Here is an 18,684-nt window from a genome sequence, read left to right on the forward strand (position 1 = left end):
AGACGGCCGTAGCAGAAGTGACGCTTAATGTTAGTTCCGCAATTGCACGCTGGCTAGGTGGCATGGCAGAGCCGACTCCGGCGGGATGGCCTCCAGCCCCCGAGGTGACTCCCTCGTCGGGGACTCCGAGCGAAACTGCCCCGCCGCGCGACAACTGGGTGTTCTGGGCCATGATGCCACCGCCGCCACCTCCTGTGTCGTCCCCGGCGGCGGGGTCCGAGCCGTGCCAGAAGGGACAGCCCCACGTGCAGCCCCAGCCTCCCTCCGGAGTGCTCCCCCTGTTCGATGCTCAGCTTCTTCCCGCAGCGCAGCCTCCTTTCGATGCCCAGGCCCCGCCGGAGGTACAACCTCAGTTCAGCGGCCAGCCGGTGTGGAATTTCCAAGCCTCGGCGCCTTGGTACTGGGGGCTGTCTCCTAATGGTTACCCCGCGTATAACACGTCCTACTACTCTTCGGGTAAGCTGCTGCTCCTGTTGGTACCTCTTTGCTTTCTCTCTCTCTCTTTTTCCCCCCTCTCCCAGCTTTCCCTTTTCATCTCTCAGTTCTGCCCTGCATTTTTGGAGGCTAGTAATGCGTATTCAAAATGTGTCCCACTAGGTTTCTCTCTTAACTGCTCATTCAAAGTTTATTAATTCAGTCCAACTGTTTACTGGGATCCACTTATATAGCAATGAGAAAAACATATAAGAATCATTACCTTTTAGGGGCTTCCTATCTCCCTAATGCAATACAGAAAATAAAACTACGTATTAGAAAGTAGTGATTGTACGTATGTTTTAGAACGGGATTAATGGGGGCTGGCGGTGGAGAAAGTCTATTGCTCTTTCAGAGGACCAGAGTTCGGCCCTCAACCGCCTGTAATTCCAGCTTCAGAGAAGCTGAGCTGATAACTGTCATCTGGCCTCCGTGGGGACCTGCACTCACTTGCTACCTACACTTTTTTAATGTAAGGGGGAAAAGTGATTAATAAATGATTAATTTATTATTTGCAATCTTAAATGAGTCTCTCTTTTTCTTTTTAGTTACACATTCTTATTTTCCGCGAACACACAATGCACAATTCAACGACTTCAGTTTGGCTCAAAACAGAAAACAGAAAAAGAAGGTATTTCTGAGATGATGAGCGTGGTGCTTTAATTCTTCTGTTTACTACTTCATATCATGTGGGGTTTTGTTTTGTTTTTTTTTTCGAGACATGGTTTCTCTGTAGTTTTGGAGCCTGTTCTGGAACTAGCTCTCGTAGACCAGGCTGGCTTCAAACTCCCAGAGATCCGCCTGCCTCTGCCTCCCGAGTGCTGGGATTAAAGGCACGCGCCACCACCACCCGGCTCATATCCTGTGTTTCACATCTGTTATGGACTTTCGCGGGGTAGGATTTCTAAGCAAAAAGTTGAAGCAAAATAGTTTCGAAAAATAAATGATGAAATTATAGAAAAAGAAAGAACGCTAAGTCTGTTTGGATACACAAACATAATCGAGGATTTTGCTTACAAATAAGTGTAAATATTATTAAAGCTTGGTGACGTTTAAAAGATTACGAAGAATGGACTGCCAGCTGGGATTAGAAGACCGGAAGTCCCAGCCTTTTACTGAGTTGGAAGCACAAACAAATTGTAATGACAAGTCTTTTATTTTTCATGATCTTGTTACTTTTTAGCATAGATGAATCTTTATTCGCTATAAAAGCAGATCCTTTTTTTTCCTTGTTAACCTCAATTAAGCTAAAATCTAATGTTTCTAATTTAGGGAGTTTGTATTTTCCCAAGCTGTGCACATATTGTCTTAAATTCAGACAAGGTATTGTGCTATTAATGTTTGTCCTGGTTGTAGGTAGTAGGTATTTGTCACTGTTATGAAAACCTTTTTTCTTTTTCTTTTTTGTTCAGGTTGTAAGGTTTTGTTTTTTTTTTTCAGCAAAGGGTATTTGTCATTGTTATGGAAGCCTTTTTTTATTATTGTTATTTTACATTTATTTTGTTGGGGTTGGGTGCGTATGTGTGGAAGTATGAGAACAACTTACTGCTGTCGTTGCTCTCCTTCTGCTGTGTGGATCCTGGGAACTGAACTCAGGTCCTAAGGCTGAGCAGCAGGTAGTTTGACCTGCTGAGGCATCTCTGGACTGGAAGCCGTTTTTTTGAACGGGGAATCATGCCTGGTTTTATGTCACAAGCCAATGCTATATTAAAACAGGTTTTCTTTATTATGTTCTGAAACTAACTTAGAGATCAGGTTTTTTCCTCTTTGTATAAATGCACAGTTACTCTAGGGTAGGTTGGGTGCTGTCTAGAAAAGTGGTTCTCAACCTTTCTAATGCTGCACCCTTTTAATATAGTTCCTCATGTTGTGGCGACCCCCAACCATAAAATTATCCTGTTGTTACCTCATAACTAATTCTGCTGCTGTTATGAATTGCAATGTAAATGTCTGATATGTGAGTCCCGCCCAAAGGGTCCGTGACCCACAGGTTGAGAACTGCTGGTGTAGACCTTGACTTTAACGTCCTCTTACTGTGAGAACTATGTAACTCAGGTATTAATTAGTATTACACAGGTGCAGTGTATCTTCTAACAATCCATTTGATGTTAACAGTAACAAAATATTTAAAAGCTGGAGATTATTTCCTATATCAGTATTCTAGTATAGTTATGTCCTTTGTGAGACACTTTTTCTTTCTTTTTTTAGAAACCTTAAATAGGTACCTTTAGATCTTGACAGATACTATACCAAATCTTTATTGGGTCCCTAACTTGAAATCTTATAGATTGAATTAGCTCTTTTTAGATTTAATATTTTTTATTGTGCCTGACTTTTGCTATATTGCTAAAAAATAAAAGAGGCCTGCACCCCAGGGGTGTGTTTTAAAGCATATCAAATGTGTATTCCTGGAATAGTTATGTTTGGTTGAGCCGAGATTTCCTACCACAGTCTTACTGCTTTTGCTTGTTTGCAGAAAAGAAAAGAACCGGTTTTCCACTTCTTCTGTGATACCTGTGACCGTGGCTTTAAAAACCAAGAAAAATATGACATACACATGTCTGAACATACAAAAGTACGTTTTCCTGGTTGTTCTGCACAGATGTAGATATGGCCTTTTATTTGTATTTTTGGTAAAGTAACAGGTTATTTTCCTTATAAGTTCATAGTTTTTACAGAAATGTTTGATGGCTTGACCTGTGGGGATAGTGCTCGGGATTTGGAGTTTGAGGGTGGGGAGCCCTCTGCTTCATGGAGAGGAGGAGCAAGGCAACCTCTGTGTATGCGTGCCCCGCCATGACTGTGTGAAAGGAGAGAACTGGGCCTCCCTGCAGTCGCCCTGAGCTACTCTGAACATTTTTTATTTTATTTTGTTTTTTCCCAACAGGGTTTCTCTGCAGCTTTGGAGCCTGTCCTGGAACTAGCTCTTGTAGACCAGGCTGGCCTCGAACTTGCAGAGATCCGCCTGCCTCTTCCTCCCAAGTGCTAGGATTAAAGATGTGCACCACGACTGCCTGGCTGCTTTTAGATCTTGACAGATGCTTTGCCAAATCTTCATTGGGTTTCTAACTTGAAATCTTATAGTTTGAATTAGCTCTTTTTAGCTATTCTCTAAATATAACCCAGATGATTAAAAAAACAACAACAACAACAAAATGTTAAGCCAATTAGAATGCTTAAAAGTTGTTTTTTGTTTGTTTTTAAGAAAATTCTTGTATTGGAAACATTGATTTGCAGCAATGCCTTACATTTAGGAGTTAGGAATGTTTTAGTTTGGCTCAAACGGAGGCGGACATGAGTGAGCGGCTGTGCTGCTCTCCCCCAAGGGTGCCAACTCCGTTCCAAGAGCAGCTGTTTCAGGGTGATCTTTGCTGTGCTGTTGGGCCAAAGTCTGTAGACCCCTGGTGGTGTGAACCATTACATTGTGACCATCGCTGAATTGTCTTTTTGTTGTCAAACTTTGCAGTGCCCTGAAGCAGATTGCTCCTTTAGTGCACATGAGAAGATTGTCCAGTTCCACTGGAAAAATGTAAGTTCTTACGACTTTTCTCGCCCTTTTAACATGTGTTCTCTGAATGATAATAGTAATATTCATGTGGTGTTTTGTACTTTGTGAAGAAGTTTTACATTGCTTACTCTACTTCAGTCTCAAACTGTGCAAGATAGACAGCTCTTAGCTCCTCTGGCAGACAGGGAAGAATGACTTGCCTACTCAGAACTGATTCTTGCACTTGCAAGTTGGCTGGTGGTTTGACCATGCCATGCTTCTTAAAATGACCGTGGCTGGGTGCTGAGAAGCTGGCTCAGCAGTTAGGAGCTCATAGTGCCCCTCCAGAGGACTCAAGTTCAGTTCTTAGCACCCACACTGGACAGCATACAACTGCCTGTAACTCCTGCTTCAGGGATCCAGTATCCTAGTGTCTGAGGACACTTGCATGTACACACACACACACACACACACACACACACACACAGAGAGAGAGAGAGAGAGAGAGAGAGAGAGAGAGAGAAAAGATTTGTGAAAAAATGGTCATGTCTACTAATTTTATCTGTCATCTTCCATTTTGTTTGGCGAGTTGCTCACTTGGATATTTAATGTCACTTGAAAAAAAATGGGTTATACATCTATGTAATAAAAATTACACAGCATTAGCCGGGCGGTGGTGGTGCACGCCTTTAATCCCAGCACTCGGGAGGCAGAGACAGGCGGATCTCTGTGAGTTTAAGGCCAGCCTGGTCTACAAGAGCTAGTTCCAGGACAGGAACCAAAAGCTATGGAGAAACCCTGTCTCGAAAATAAAAAAAAAAAAAAAAAATTACATAGCATTGATTCATTAGCATTGATCCAGCTACATGAGAAAGAGATAAGGCATATTGAGAATGCTAGTGAGCTTGAAATACTTTGTGCTTGTAAGAATAAAGTTGGATACTTGTGTTTAGGTAAGCGCACATAGCATGCTTCCTGATGTTCAGCAGGCTTTCTGCTCTTAGATGCATGCTCCTGGTATGAGGAAGATCAAGCTAGACACTCCAGAGGAGATTGCAAGATGGAGGGAAGAAAGAAGAAAGTGAGTAAAGAATCGTTAACTAATAAATAACTTTCTTTCTTGCAGCAAGACTGGGTGTTTTAACATAATGGCCAGCCTGGCTCTAATGTCTATGAAAAGAGAAATGTGCTCTTCTATAACACTGTAGACATTTCACTGACCATGACTGGGCTTGATTTTGTGTTCTTCATTAGTGGTACGTTATGACTAAGAATAGTGTTAGTTGATAGCTAAAAATACACATCTTTATTAGAAAGAGAAGTCCATTAAATTATAATGCTAACTTTAAGAAAGAGAACTGTAATCTACAGTATATGAGGCTATTGAGTGTACTTTGGGAAGGAGTTGCTGGAGCTTTTTCCTTAAATAACAGATGTGTCATAAAGAAACTATATGGAAGATTAAGAGAGCTCTCATGCCACCTACTAGATGTTTAGTGTCCGGGGCAATAATGGGCTTGTAATGATATTTAAATGTATAACACTCTGGGCAGTGGTTGTTTAGCACAGATGCCCGTACTGACTATCTCATTGGAGAACTATTTTGCATTTTGTATTCTTGAGTAAGTTAAGTATTGGAGAGGTAAGGACATCTTTTCTGTAGCTGTTTATATCATCTGATGCCATAAATAAAAGTGGTACATGTAATATTACTATATGTAAATGGGGTGTGAAATTATTTTATTGTGGATATAATTCTGTTTATAATTCACAATACATAAGAAAGTAACTGTAGAAACCATATTTTTAAGTTATGTTTTCAACAATGCCTTTTTATTTTAGAGAAGTTTGGTCGAAGTGTGTTGCACTGACTCATAGTCATGCTTTGAAATCAGTAATGTATCTTATATTTACATTTTCATGATTTTGTTCCTTTGTTAAGGTGTGTATGTGTGCGTGTGTCTTCAGGCGCTCATGTCACCATGGAGGTCAGAGGACTGCTTGTGAGAGTCAGATTTCTCCTTCCGCCGTTGGGTTCCTGGGATTGAACTCAGGTTGTCAGGCTGAGTCAGTGCTTCTGCCCTCTGAGCCATTTTGTTGGCTCTCTGTTGTGGTTTCTGATCAATATCAGAATCACCAAGATAATTCATCAATCCCTGTTTAAAAGCCCACATTCTTAAGTGGCTTAAGAGCTCCCCCTTGTGGTTCTTGCTGCAAATGATTCAAGGAGAAACAGTTTCTGGGAGAATCTGATTTTTCAAGTGCTCATAAGAAATCTTAGCAGGCTTTGTGTGTTGATAGAAATCATGTCTTTTAATAATGGCTTGGCAGTAGTTTATCTTGAAGGTTGGGGTAAACATTTGCTTTTGTGTATGTGTGGCGGTCGGGGGTACCTTAAGGGAGTTGGCTCTTTCCTTCCACCACGCATGTTCCGGGAATTGAGCTCAGGCCATTCATGAGCCCTGGCCACAGGTGCCGTCTCATAAGCCAGCATTTTGAAATTGAAAAGGTAGACATTTTGCTGTTTATGGCTAAGATCACGAAAACTCACTCTCGTGGAAATAGTGAATAAATAGGTGCCTAGAAAGCCACGTGCAGTTGAAGCACTAGCTTTAGTTTTTCGAGAAGGGATTTCTCTGTGTAACCTTGGTTGTCTTGGAACTCACGCTGTAGACCAAGTTGGCCTTAAAGATCCGCCTGCCTCTGCCTCCTGAGTACTGGGATTAAAGGTGTGCACCACCCCTGCCCGCTGTAAATACTTCGCTTTAAAAGTAAGTACCAAACCATGTTGGGGAGAGGTTTGAACTCAAGCTGTGCTGGTTGATTGTAAGAAGCATTCAGGGAGAAGGGTCTGGCTGGAGGGGCTTGCCTCCGTGACTGTTACTCCAGAAAATGGAGCAACCTTGCCTCCGTAACTTAGTGCTGAGTGCCATCCTTCCTATACAAGTCGAAGATACTGTTTCTGCTGTTGGCACCACTGGGCAAGCTGCTTTTACTGCCTTTACTGTTCTTCATTTTGATTTTGCATATATAAGGCATATATAGCCTAATTTTTAGCTTTTCATTAGGAAAGCAATAGATTTGTTTCAGCTTTAACTAGATTTCCATACAGACCTCATTGTTTAGAAGTAGGTTGCTTGGTCATCTTCAGTGGTGGTGGAGTTAATGGAGTGTCCTCCAAACAAAATTGCCGAGAGGGAGAATGTGCAGCTGTTTCTGACTGTGCTTGGTGGCACAGTTTTAAGTTTGTTGCTTTTCAAAGCAAAGCCTTATCCTCTTGAATGAGGGATGGGCAGGAGCAAGGTTTACCGCTTACTGGTACTGCTCGTCACGGAGAGCAGGTGTGTCTGGTTCCGGTCTCCGGCGTGTGAGCTGCAGTGTTGAGAGGTGCTGGAAAAGGAGCGGGTACCGCTCGTCACGGAGAGCAGGTGTGTCTGGTTCCGGTCTCCAGCGTGTGAGCTGCAGTGTTGAGAGGTGCCTGTGAGCTGCAGTGTTGAGAGGTGCTGGAAAAGGAGCGGGTACCGCTCGTCACGGAGAGCAGGTGTGTCTGGTTCCGGTTTCCGGCGTGTGAGCTGCAGTGTTGAGAGGTGCTGGAAAAGGAGCGGCACAAGGGTGGCTGCTGAAGTGGAGTCGCAGACTTGAGCACCTGAGGCACTGAGTAGGGTTCTGGGTGAGGTTGGTTTGTACCTGTGATGGTGCCTTGGTAGGAGGTGTTCTGGGAGTATTTTTTTTTTAGCGCTTTTTAATTCATTTGGGGTTCTTTCGCATTTTACTTCTCAGTTCCTTCTCCTGTCAACCTCAGAAGTGTTGGTGATATGCTCATTAGTAGGATCTGGGGCCTGAGCGTGGGAATGTCTGTCTTTGTTCTGGTGTTCAGGAGGCTGGGGTGGGAAGACTGACCTTGTGCTAGTCTGCCTGCAAATAATAAAGTAAGACCTTTTCTAAAAAGGGTGAAGTGGGGTGGATTGGCAGAAAAGAAGGAATGTGGGAAACAGTTTTTTTTAGTTTTGGTTATTTTGATAGATTTCTAAGACATATACTCTCATTAAGCAGTTTTTTAAAAATTTTGAAATTATTATTTCTAGGTACCTATTCTCAATTTATTCTTTATTTTTTAATACTTTAAAAATAATATTTTTAAGGAACTGAAGGAATTTCAGTTTTTATTGTGTGTGTATGGGTGTACCACTTGCATGCTTGGTGCCCAAGGAGGCCAGATGAGGTTGTTGGATCCCCTGGAACTGGAGTTACAGTGGGCTGTGAGCCACCATGTGGGTGCTGGGAATCAAACCTGGATCTTTGAAAGAACAGCCAGTACTCTTAACCGCTGAGCCTTCTCTCTGACCCCAATTTATTTTTTTCTTGAATTTTCATTAAATATATCCATAGTATGTGATAGTGTGTCACATATAGGTATTTTCTTACAAGTATGTATTTTATATTGCTTCAGGCTCAACTTTTGAAGAATATACCCTAAAAAGTGAGTTCCACAGTGGTTTAGCAAAAATGCTTTTTCTTTTGAACATTGCTGTTGTTGTAAGAGCTGTTCTTGAGGAAGCCAGTGTGTTCTTTGACATTCTCGAATACTAGCATCTGTGTGGCCACTCTGCTAGAAACCTGTGAAAGAATCTCTGAACTCAGGATTTACAGCCAGAAAAAAATGCTGAAGAAATTACATCTTTGCCTTTATTCCTTTATCTTTATTTTATTTTTTCAAATTAACCAAAGCTGAAGATGCCCACTGTGTTTAAAACTATAGTTTCCCACAAGAAAGCAAAAATAGGTGATTCTTAATTCCTGAGCTGAGAGGCAGACACTTGTATTTGAAGTGGACCCTGTGTCCCAGGGCAGACGTCCACTAGGTGGAGCCGTTCCGTTTCCTTCATCGCTCACTCTGGCTCCCAGTTCACCTGTATGCCCAGCAGCAGTGTCTGCCACGTCACCACGTTGTACCTTGGACATTCGGGAAGACTTTGAAATTAAAATACAGTGGCATAATTGTGTTAGAGAAGTTTTTTTTTTCAATGAGAGAAAAGAGGAATTGTGTTCTATAGAGATTAGGCCTAGGAAAAAAAGTCCATTTGAGGATAAGGAGAAAGTTGGATCTCACACACACAGAGATGTTAACGGTTGGCATAGTTTCACTCAGATGTGGTTCCTGCCCCAAAGGACATCACTGGAGACCCAGGGCATAGGCAGGGACAAGTCAGAGCTAAGAAACACAAAGACAGCTGGACAGTGGTAATGCATGCCTTTAATTCCAGCCCTTGGAAGACAGAGGCAGGCAGATCTTTATGAGTTTGAGGCCAGTGTGGTCTATAGAGTGAGTCCCAGGACAACTGAGGCTACCCAGAGAAACCCTGTCTTGAAAAACCAAGAAAGAAGCACAGGAGAGATGGTTCAGCGATAAAGAGCATTGGCTGTTCTTCTGGAGGTGCTGAGTTCAAGTCCCAGCAACCACATGGTGGCTCAAGACCATCTGTAAGGAGATCTGGCACCCTCTTCTGAGATCCTGCAGCCATACATACAGACAGAACACTATATACATGATAAATAAAATCTTTAAAAAAAAAGAAAAAAAGAAAGAAAGAAAAGGAAAAACCAAGAAAGAAAGAAACCCAAAGACAAGAGACAGAAATGAGTGTGTGGTGTCAGGACCGGTCCACTTGGGATAGTGAGGAAAGGAGGTGCAGGGAGAAGGCTGACTGAGCATCATCACACACTTCTTACCGTTTCTGCTTCTCTATGTGCAGACTCCAGATGGGGAACAGTGGCTGGCCCTCCTCCCAGAGACTGTTTTATAATCGCTTCTCATCTTTTACAGGCGGCAGTAGTTTCTTTCATCTTTCTAGAGAGGTCTTAGCTTTCACCCTCCTTGCCATCTCTGAGTCTCTTCTGAGCCCCTTCCAAGTTTCAGTTTTCCTGGGCATCGCATTTCCCCCAAACTGACACAAGTATCCTGACCACATCTGACCATTTATGAGGACCAGGGAAGAATTCACACTCTTCTAAGGGCCAAGTCGACTTTGTGTAGCCTTAGGTCATGTTTGCTTTCTCGAGTACGTGTTGCTGACTGCTATCAGATTCTCATCTTGTATGACCTTGCTCTTCTCCTATTGTGCTTATTTATAGCGTTTGCAGTCACCGTCTCTTATTTATAGAGGTTGTTTATGGCTGGGTATGTGCTTTGCACGGTCCTTACTGAAATTCATTACCTTTTCCCCCGGATTCTTTGGCCACTAACCAAAGCCGTTGCCAGTCTTCTCTCCAGTGTAACTAACCCGGAGGAGTCACCACGTGTGCTCCTCGTAGTAATGGAGATATGCATGTTAGTTTAGTGTTGCTGACTGCTGGCCCTAGGGCATTTGCATGCTGTGAGCTCTCTCCCTTTGAGCTTTAACTAAACCCAGTCCAGTAATACACGTTTAAAAGAAGGTAGAAACATCTTAGAAAAAGTGGCAGGACTCTTGTTGATGTATCTGATAGTACCAGCCTGAATGGTGAGAATTGTGTTCCCTTCTTTCATGTTTTCTATGCTGTGAAGGTTTGTGTCTCATTGTTAGATTCTAGGACCGGTGTCTCTATATATCTGTGCCAATAATCAAGGAAAGCCATTTATTTTGCACGTGACTGTCAGAACTAATTTCACTCTTACCTGCTTGTATTAGAACTTTTGAGGCAAGAGCTCTCTACATAGCCCTGTATTAGACCTGGAACTCACTATTAGACCAGACTGGCCTGGAACTCAGAGATCTGTCTGCCTGTGCCTCTTGAATGCTGGGATTAAAGGCATGTGCCACCATGCCCAGCAAATTAATTTATTTCGTGTGTATGAATGTTTTGTCTGCATGTATGTCTCTGTACCGTGTGTGTACCTGTTGCCCAGGGAGGTCAGAAGAAGGTGTTGGGTTCCCTGAAAATGGAGTTACAGATAGTTGTGAGCCGCTAGGACCTAGTGACTAGTGCTGGAAATTGAACCTGGGTCCTTGGGCCCTTCGGAGAGCAGTTAGGAGAGTGCTCCTAACCACTAAGCCCTCTATAACATTTCTGCAGCTTGCTGTTACCTGTGGGATTGTGGGTGTGTTTTGGGATGAACGTCCTCTGGTAGTTCAATTCCCTTTGGTTGAATTATGTTTCGTGTAAAATACCCTGGGTTGTGGTCCCTTCTCTGTGGCCTTGAGTTGCTTATATAACTTGGTTTACCTAGAACAAATCCATGCTTTTCCACCTGAGTGCCATCTCTTAGCACCATTTCAGACCAGTTGGTTTCGTGTCCCTTTGTGGACTTCTTCATTTTGAAATAATCTCACCCCATCGAAAAAGAAAATTCCTCTCCTGGTGTTTGACTGTATTTTTCTTAGGTGCAGCTGGTCTTATGCTTTTCCTGTCCTCCTCAGTAGACGTGGTGGCTTTGCATGTGCATAGCATGTATTTTGCAGAACTGGCCAGGAAGGTTGTTTCTTTGTGTATGGGTACATGATAAATAGAGACCTTAGAGCAGTTTGCACGTGTGTGAATTATGCAGCTCGAATTCTAGCACACACTGCCTACCTGCTTGCTGAGTGTGTAAACAGCTGTTAGTAACATCGATTCATAAACTGCATTTTCTCTCTTAAACTTTAGAAGTAATTGAAAGGATTTGTCCTAAGTGTTACCTGTAGTTTTACTATTAACTGTCACATATACCAAGGATATATTAGTTGACAATCCAAATTAACAAGAAACGTGGCCATTCGTTTCAGTGGGTCATCGTATTCTCATTGGCTGGGGAGACAAGAATTACAAAAATCTACCAAGCATGTGCTTCAGAACTGGATTCGTCAGAGATTGTGCTGTGAAAACTGTTGCTGACAAAGTTCTCTTTTTTCTTGTTTTTAGTGTTTACTTTTTTTTTAAATTAATTTTTACTGAGCTCTACATTTTTCTCTGCTCCCCTCCCTGCCTCTCCCCTCCCCTTCAACCCTCTCCCAAGGTCCCCATGCTCCCAATTTACTCAAGAGATCTTGTCTTTTTCTAGTTCCCAATTGAAAATTTATAAGAACTTTTTGTTTTTATTCTAGAAACTACCCAACTCTGGCCAACATCGAAAGGAAGAAAAAGTTGCAGCTGGAAAAGGAGAAGAGAGGAGAGGTGTTGACAACCACACAGTATGGGTGAGTTCATGGGCGCAGGCGTTGTCAGCGTTCTTCTGAAGCATGCACTTTCAGAGTAAGGAGGGAAATGCGCCACCTATTCTGAAGCCTTGCTCTGTAGCTTCTGCTTAAAACAAGTCCTTCCCAGCCTCGTCTCCCTGCCGGTCTCCCCAGGGAGCCTTCTGTTCAGCACAGGGATGGTAGGACAGCCCTGCATGGCGCTGCTGTCTGCCCTGTGCTTCTTGAGACCATGAAGATCTTCCCTGGAGACTGTTCGTTTTAGGGAAGTATTTAAGGGAGTCTCACAGGGTTGTTTTAGCCAACTCCCTGTTGGCATTCAAACTGTTAGCCATTTGCTTATTAATAAAAAGTGAATCTATCCTGGCTGCTGTGCTCTCCTGCCAGTAATGTGTGAGGCCTCCTTTCCTCTGCGCTCACGGTTTTCCTCAGAATTGTTCCATTTTATTTTTACTGGCCTTATAATTTAAGTATACAAGTCTTAAATGCACAGCTTGAAGAGTGCTTGCTCTCTTGCTTGTTCTCTCTCTCTCTCTCTCTCTCTCTCTCACACACACACACACACACAAGCACATGCACACACAAAAATGGTATACACATTCATTTACCTGCCCCATGGACTGATACACAAAATGTTGTGACTTCACCAAGCTCCCTGTCCTGTTCAGTGTTTCCCCATAAACGTTAACCATGTTTTTTTTTTTTTTTTTTTTTTTTTTTTTTTGAAATTGTCAAAGAACAAATTTAATAAAAGTGTTCAAGGGAAAGGCATGAGACCTCAACCCTGAACAAAGAACTACAGGTAACTTTTTTTTTACAGGTAACTTAAGAATACTGAGAGTAGGAGAAATAGTCTTCCCCAGGCAAGTGCACACCAATTGGTTATTCAATAGCAATGGTCAGCCCTGAAAACTTGTATACAAGTAACACTATACAGACTGAGCAACTTATATTTAAGAATATGTATAAATACAAATGATATAATTATATTATAATCTCAATAAAAAGTTTTACAAAAAGAAATAAGATACAGAAGTTTGTTATATTTTGGGTTCTAAGTATATTTTTAAAAGATGTTAAATTTGGCTCATGCCTAGTTTTAGCTCACAATAGACTTAATTTCAATGAAATAAAAATAGTGACATGATTTTACATTTAAAAAATACCTAACACAATGATTTCAGCAATGAGGTTGATCAGTGGGAGAATTTCAGGGGCCCCAGGACAGTTGCTACTTGCCAAGGTCAAGTAAGGCAAGTATTGTGAACACATGAGATTAATAAACTGACAAGACAAAACCTTGTGTCTGAAAAGCTAGATCAGTTAAGGACAAGGAGAAAAGTTGAAGGAACAAGGATTAAGAAAAGAAGAGTTGGCTGATATACTAAAGAATTAAAACAACAGAAATAAGCAGGAGTGTCAGGAAGGAGAGTGAGTGCATGTTGTGATTATCTCTGAGTGTGCTTTGCTGCGTAACTAATGATGCCATTCTTTCCATAAATCAGCAGAACAAGCTGCTAAGAACAAAGCTGACATCTCCAGAAAGTACACGCGAGCTCTCCTGCATGGGTACTCTCTGCTGATTACCCATGGCTGATTCTTCAGGCTCCAGTCAAGTAAAGGGCCTTGAGAAGTAAACGGGACACTGAATTGTTGGCCAGGTTGTAGAGGGACTTCAACTGGCACTTGCTGGTCTGGAAGTCACTTAAATGGCTTCCATTTTCAAAAATACCCTACTCCTCACTAAAGGGACTGTGACTTCATTTTTACCTGGAGACTTGGTGGAGGTCATTTTCTAGAGAGTGAACAATCGTCGCTGGGTAAAGAAAAAGCTTCTTTGTGAGACAACAAGAGAAGACACAAGGACCAGGGCACTTGTGCTTCTGCTCTGAGTTTTTCTCTCTCCAGAAGTGACGAATCTCAGGCTTCCAAGTACATGTCAGAAACTGCAGGTGTCTAGCGTCCTTCACATGTGTGGGGCAGGTTTATGTCTCAGTGCTCTAAAACCACATCACAAAGATGATTCAGTCATAGATTTTGCCCAAAGAGAGCAAGAGTTTTCAGAAAGAAATAAGGTGTGGAGTAACAGCCATGGCTGTCCTGCTCTCAGACTCCTGGAAAACCTCAGAAACTCACACAATGGTAGAGTTGGCCATATGAAATGTCATGCAACTTTTAACAGTAGGAGACACCTCAAAAGAACTCTTTCTCTGTGCCTTGAACACTTTCATGATAAAAGCATCTGAAAGTTCTCTAGAAGACAGACTGAGGTCTAGAATATAGTTCAGAGATGAAATGCTTCCACAGCACATGGTGATATGGCAGGCAATAGTATTGCATTAATATCCCCAAGAATGCTGGTCCTTACAGTGACTAATAAAATTTCATTTATAATAAATAAGTGGGTCTTGTGAGATGACTCAGTACATAAAGGTGTTTGTAGTCAAGTCTAAGCATATGAACTCAGTAACTGAGGCACAGATCTTAGAAGAAAAGAACTGACATAGTTGTCATCTGACCTACACTTGTATACTATAACATACACATATTCATGGAAGGAAGGAAGGGAGGGAGAGGGAGGAAGAAGTAAGATGAAAAAAGTATAAAGGGAGGAAGGAAAAAAGAATGGGAGGACAGGGCTTGTGAGAGAGGGAGGGAGAAAAGGAAGGCAGAAAAGATAAAATATTTAAAGTCAAAATATCTAGTTACCACCATATACATAGGATCCCACTAAAATCACTGCTTGTGCTTTATAATTCACAGAAATAAGAACCAGAGTAGGGCAGTGGTGGTGTAAGCCGTCAATTACACCAGTTGGAAGCAGGGGCAGGTAGCTCTCTGAGGCCATCTTAATCTATAGAGTGCATTCAAGGTCAGCCAGGGCTGTACATAGAAACCCTGTCTCAAAAAAAGCAAACAAAAACAACAAAAAGAGACAGATCTGAGCCATACTTGGTGTTGAAGGAGGCTGCTTGTTCTTCCCAGCCACCCAGCTAGCTTAGACCCAAGATAATCACACAGAAACCATATTATTTAAGCCACTGCTTGGCCCATTAGCTCTAGCTTCTTATTGGCTAACTCTTACATATTAATTTAATCCATCTCCATTAATCTGTGCATTACCACATGGCAGTGGCTTACTGGCAAAGTTTTGGCATGCCTGACTCTGGTTGCAGCTCCATGGCATCTCCCTCTCTGCCTTCCTTCTCCCATCATTCAGTCCAATTTTCCCTGCCAACCTAAGTTCTGCCCTATCAGCAGGGCAAGGCAGTTTCTTTATTCATTAACCAATAAAAGCAGCACATAGACAGAAGGACCTCCCATACTATTTCCCCTTTTCTATTTGAACAAAAGGAAGGCTTTAACTTTAAAATAGTAAAATGACATATAACAAAGCAGTTATCAAGCAAGAATTCCAGTTTCAATATTTATATTTACTTTATCTATTATTATAACTAAGGAAAACTATATAACTCTAAATTCTTAAAATCCATCAAAGATTCCAGAAAGATATAAATGCCATATTCTGAGGGTCTTTGAAAGATTTGAAGAATTCCTATCCACCTGAAATATATCTCTGTACATCTAGAAAATCTAACTAACATAGCTACAAGCTTTAATATTATAGATGACTCTCTCTTAACCTATACTTCTTAATTATACATTATTTAAAATGAACTACACAATCACAATACCTTAATCAAGAGGAGAAATATACATATAACAAAATCCATACCAATACAAATTATTCATATCTATATCATATCCCCCTTTAAATGTAAACAAAGGTTTATAGACAATATTTGGAAATATTGTGTAGTTTTCTCCATACTGCATCCTGCTGATTGTTGGGCATAGTAATTTTGGAGGTTATTCATGGCAACCTTCTGGGGGTCTTTTTTTTTTTTTTTGTTTTTTGTTTTTTTTTTTTTAAATAATTTTTTTTATTAAGAAAAGAAGAAAAAAAAACATAAACAAAAAACAAGTTTCCACCTCCTCCCAGCCTCCCATTTCCCTCCCCCTCCTCCCACCCTTCTCCCCCTCCTCCCACCCTTCTACCCCTCCCCCCACTCCTCTCCCCCTCCCTCTCCAGTCCACAGAGCAGTCCAGGTTCCCTGCCCTGTGGTAAGTCCTAGGTCCTCCCCCCTCCGTCCATCCATGTTTTTATTTTTATTATCACAAATTATTCCTATTATTAGAATCATATAAATAAAATTATACACGATACATTCTTGAATGTGATTTCTGTGTCTCAAAATGCTGAGATACATCCATGCTGTATATAGTTGTAAATTCATTCATACTATTATACAGAGTTCAGTTGTGAGAGGTATTCTGTTCGTAGATGGTGGCTTCTTCTCAGTTTGGGTTGTTAGGGTGCAGATTCTATGAACATTTTTTGTACATGTCTTCTGTGGTTACTATGTTCATCTTTTCATGTACCAGATGGTATGTCATGGGTTATCTATATGATTAGCTTTAATAGTTTGCTAAGTGGTTGCAGTATTTTGACTTCTTCTCACTGCATCTGGTTTCTCTGTTTGTTTCTCAGCACTTGGTAATGTTGCTAACAATGTTGAACATCTTATGCGGATATTCTTTTGGTAAAGTGCCACTTCAGGTGTTTGATTTTAACTGTTTTTTGGGTTTTTTAACATTTTTTTTCTAATTATGTACGTGCATATGTGGGGGTCGATTGTGTGCAGTGCCTGCAGAGGGCATAAGAGGTCATAAGATCCTCTGGTGTTAGTTATAGGCAGTTGTAAACTGCCCAGTGTGGGTGCTGGGAACTGAACTCTAGTCCTCTGGAAGGGAAGGAAGTGCTCTTAACTCCAGCCTTAAAAGGCTTGTTCTTGACTTTCAGGAGTTATATACTTTATTATATAAAGGTATATTGTCCTGGAGTGCCTTATGTACATTGGAGATACACCTCATAATTGTGTCCTTTTTAAAAAAAATACAACAAAACAACGAAAAAATCTTAGCATTGGTGGCGCATGCCCTTAATCCCAGCACTTGGGAGGCAGAGGCAGGCGGATCTCTGTGAGTTTGAGGCCAGCCTTGAACTACAAGAGCTAGTTCCAGGACAGGCTCCAAAAAGTTAAAGAGAAACCCTGTCAACAAAAACAAAAACAAACAAACAAAAAACAAAACACAGCCTGGCCTGATTTCAGGGCTCAAACCCTCATGGAAACTTGTAACTGGAAATGAATAAGGGGTATGTTGTGGCTGGTGGGCGTTTAAAGTTCTGCTATAGACATCTCTTGTTTTGGGGTATTTCTTTTATTTTGGTCTCTTTAGCGTCATGGGTCTAAGTGGTCAATTTAACATCCATGTTTCTTTTGCTCCGTTCTTTTCTTATTCCAGCAAAATGAAGGGCATGTCCAGACATTCCCACATGGCCAAGATGAGAAGTCCCCGTAAGCATCATAAATGGAAACATGGTGGGGCGAGACAGCGAGCAGGCATTGGATCAGGCATTCACTCCAGAGATTGGAAGCCTGAAGCTCCACCCGTGGTTCATGTGGACCCACTCAGTGCTTTGGTGCACAGTGACTCTGGTAAGCTAAATGGGGAAATAATTTAAGTTACAGACACATGTACACAGAGAAAGAGAGAGAGTCATGCTCACATCATTTTCGTAGCACTCTGTGGAAAATTCCAGTCCATTAAGTATGAGAAGATGGCTAATTCATCGACCGAGCTAGATGGAAGCACAGCTACACTTCCTAAGTAAGGTACTTGTTGTTCTCTGTGTGCTTCTGTAAGGACCGTGTATGTGGCTGGTGTTAACGTTCATTTAGAGATGAAGAGCACAGAGACTAAGCTGATAGCGGAACCTGACTGTGGCTCCTAGTTCAGTCTGAGTTTGTCTGAAAATGTTGTAAAGGTGGGGAGGGGATTAGAGAGACCCTTTCTGGCTGTTGTAGTCAGTGGGGGAGTGCTTGATTGTCTGGCTTGTGCAAAGACCTGGGTCAGCCTTTCCACCCCTAGGAGAAGTAAAACAAAAGCTCTTTCTTATCTTTGATAAGACCAAGGAAAAGTCACATTTTTTGTTTTTGTAAAGCAAGCTCTTGCTGTGTGTCCCAGAACGGTCCCAGACTTCAATCCTCCTGCCTTACTTTAAGTACTGGGATTACAGTTTAGTGCTGCCATGGCTGGTCCTTCCACCTTTCTGGAAGCAGCTTCCCTTACCCATGGCCAGCCCACCCTTAGCATCTAGTTTTTCTAGTTGTCATGTTGACAATGGACAGCACAGTCTAGTGCTTTCCATGTCAGCTGACACTAAGCACAAAATAGAGCAAATCCAGACACTCTCCAAAGTAGAGGCAGGTGAGTCATGACTAGCCTGGCCTACATAGTGAGTTCCAGGCCAGTCAGAATTAGCCAGTGAGACTCCATCTCAAACAAACAAGTAAGTAAGTAGAAAATAAAAGAAAGGGGGAAAAAAAAAATACAACCTTTTTTGAGCAGCAGAAAAGTGAAGGTAAGCACTTTAGTCCAGACATCAGCCCTTGTGTTTCAGACAAGGGCACATTGGTGGTGGTTCTGGACTCACATCATGCTTGGGAG

General features: G+C 41.8%; 1 protein-coding gene across 2 annotated transcripts in view; it reads left to right on the forward strand.

Annotated features, from left to right (window-relative positions):
* Positions 1 to 42: 42 nt before the first annotated feature.
* Positions 43 to 18,684, forward strand: part of Nufip1 (nuclear FMR1 interacting protein 1) — a 31,253-nt gene continuing 12,611 nt past the window's right edge. The window contains exons 1-8 of one of the 2 annotated variants that reach the window (XM_041668713.1): positions 43 to 278; positions 315 to 456; positions 1,023 to 1,105; positions 2,951 to 3,049; positions 3,941 to 4,003; positions 4,966 to 5,042; positions 12,022 to 12,114; positions 17,479 to 17,672. In XM_041668713.1, coding sequence (XP_041524647.1) covers positions 63 to 278; positions 315 to 456; positions 1,023 to 1,105; positions 2,951 to 3,049; positions 3,941 to 4,003; positions 4,966 to 5,042; positions 12,022 to 12,114; positions 17,479 to 17,672 — 967 coding nt within the window. In that variant the 5' untranslated portion in view covers positions 43 to 62. Of the gene's footprint in view, positions 457 to 1,022; positions 1,106 to 2,950; positions 3,050 to 3,940; positions 4,004 to 4,965; positions 5,043 to 12,021; positions 12,115 to 17,478; positions 17,673 to 18,684 lie in introns of both variants that reach the window. The other variant, XM_041668706.1, reaches the window with a different exon arrangement.

This window comes from Microtus oregoni, unplaced genomic scaffold (assembly GCF_018167655.1).
Source record: "Microtus oregoni isolate MIOR12 unplaced genomic scaffold, Mior012 000001F_ref0000356, whole genome shotgun sequence".
NCBI classification, from domain to species: Eukaryota; Metazoa; Chordata; class Mammalia; order Rodentia; family Cricetidae; genus Microtus; species Microtus oregoni.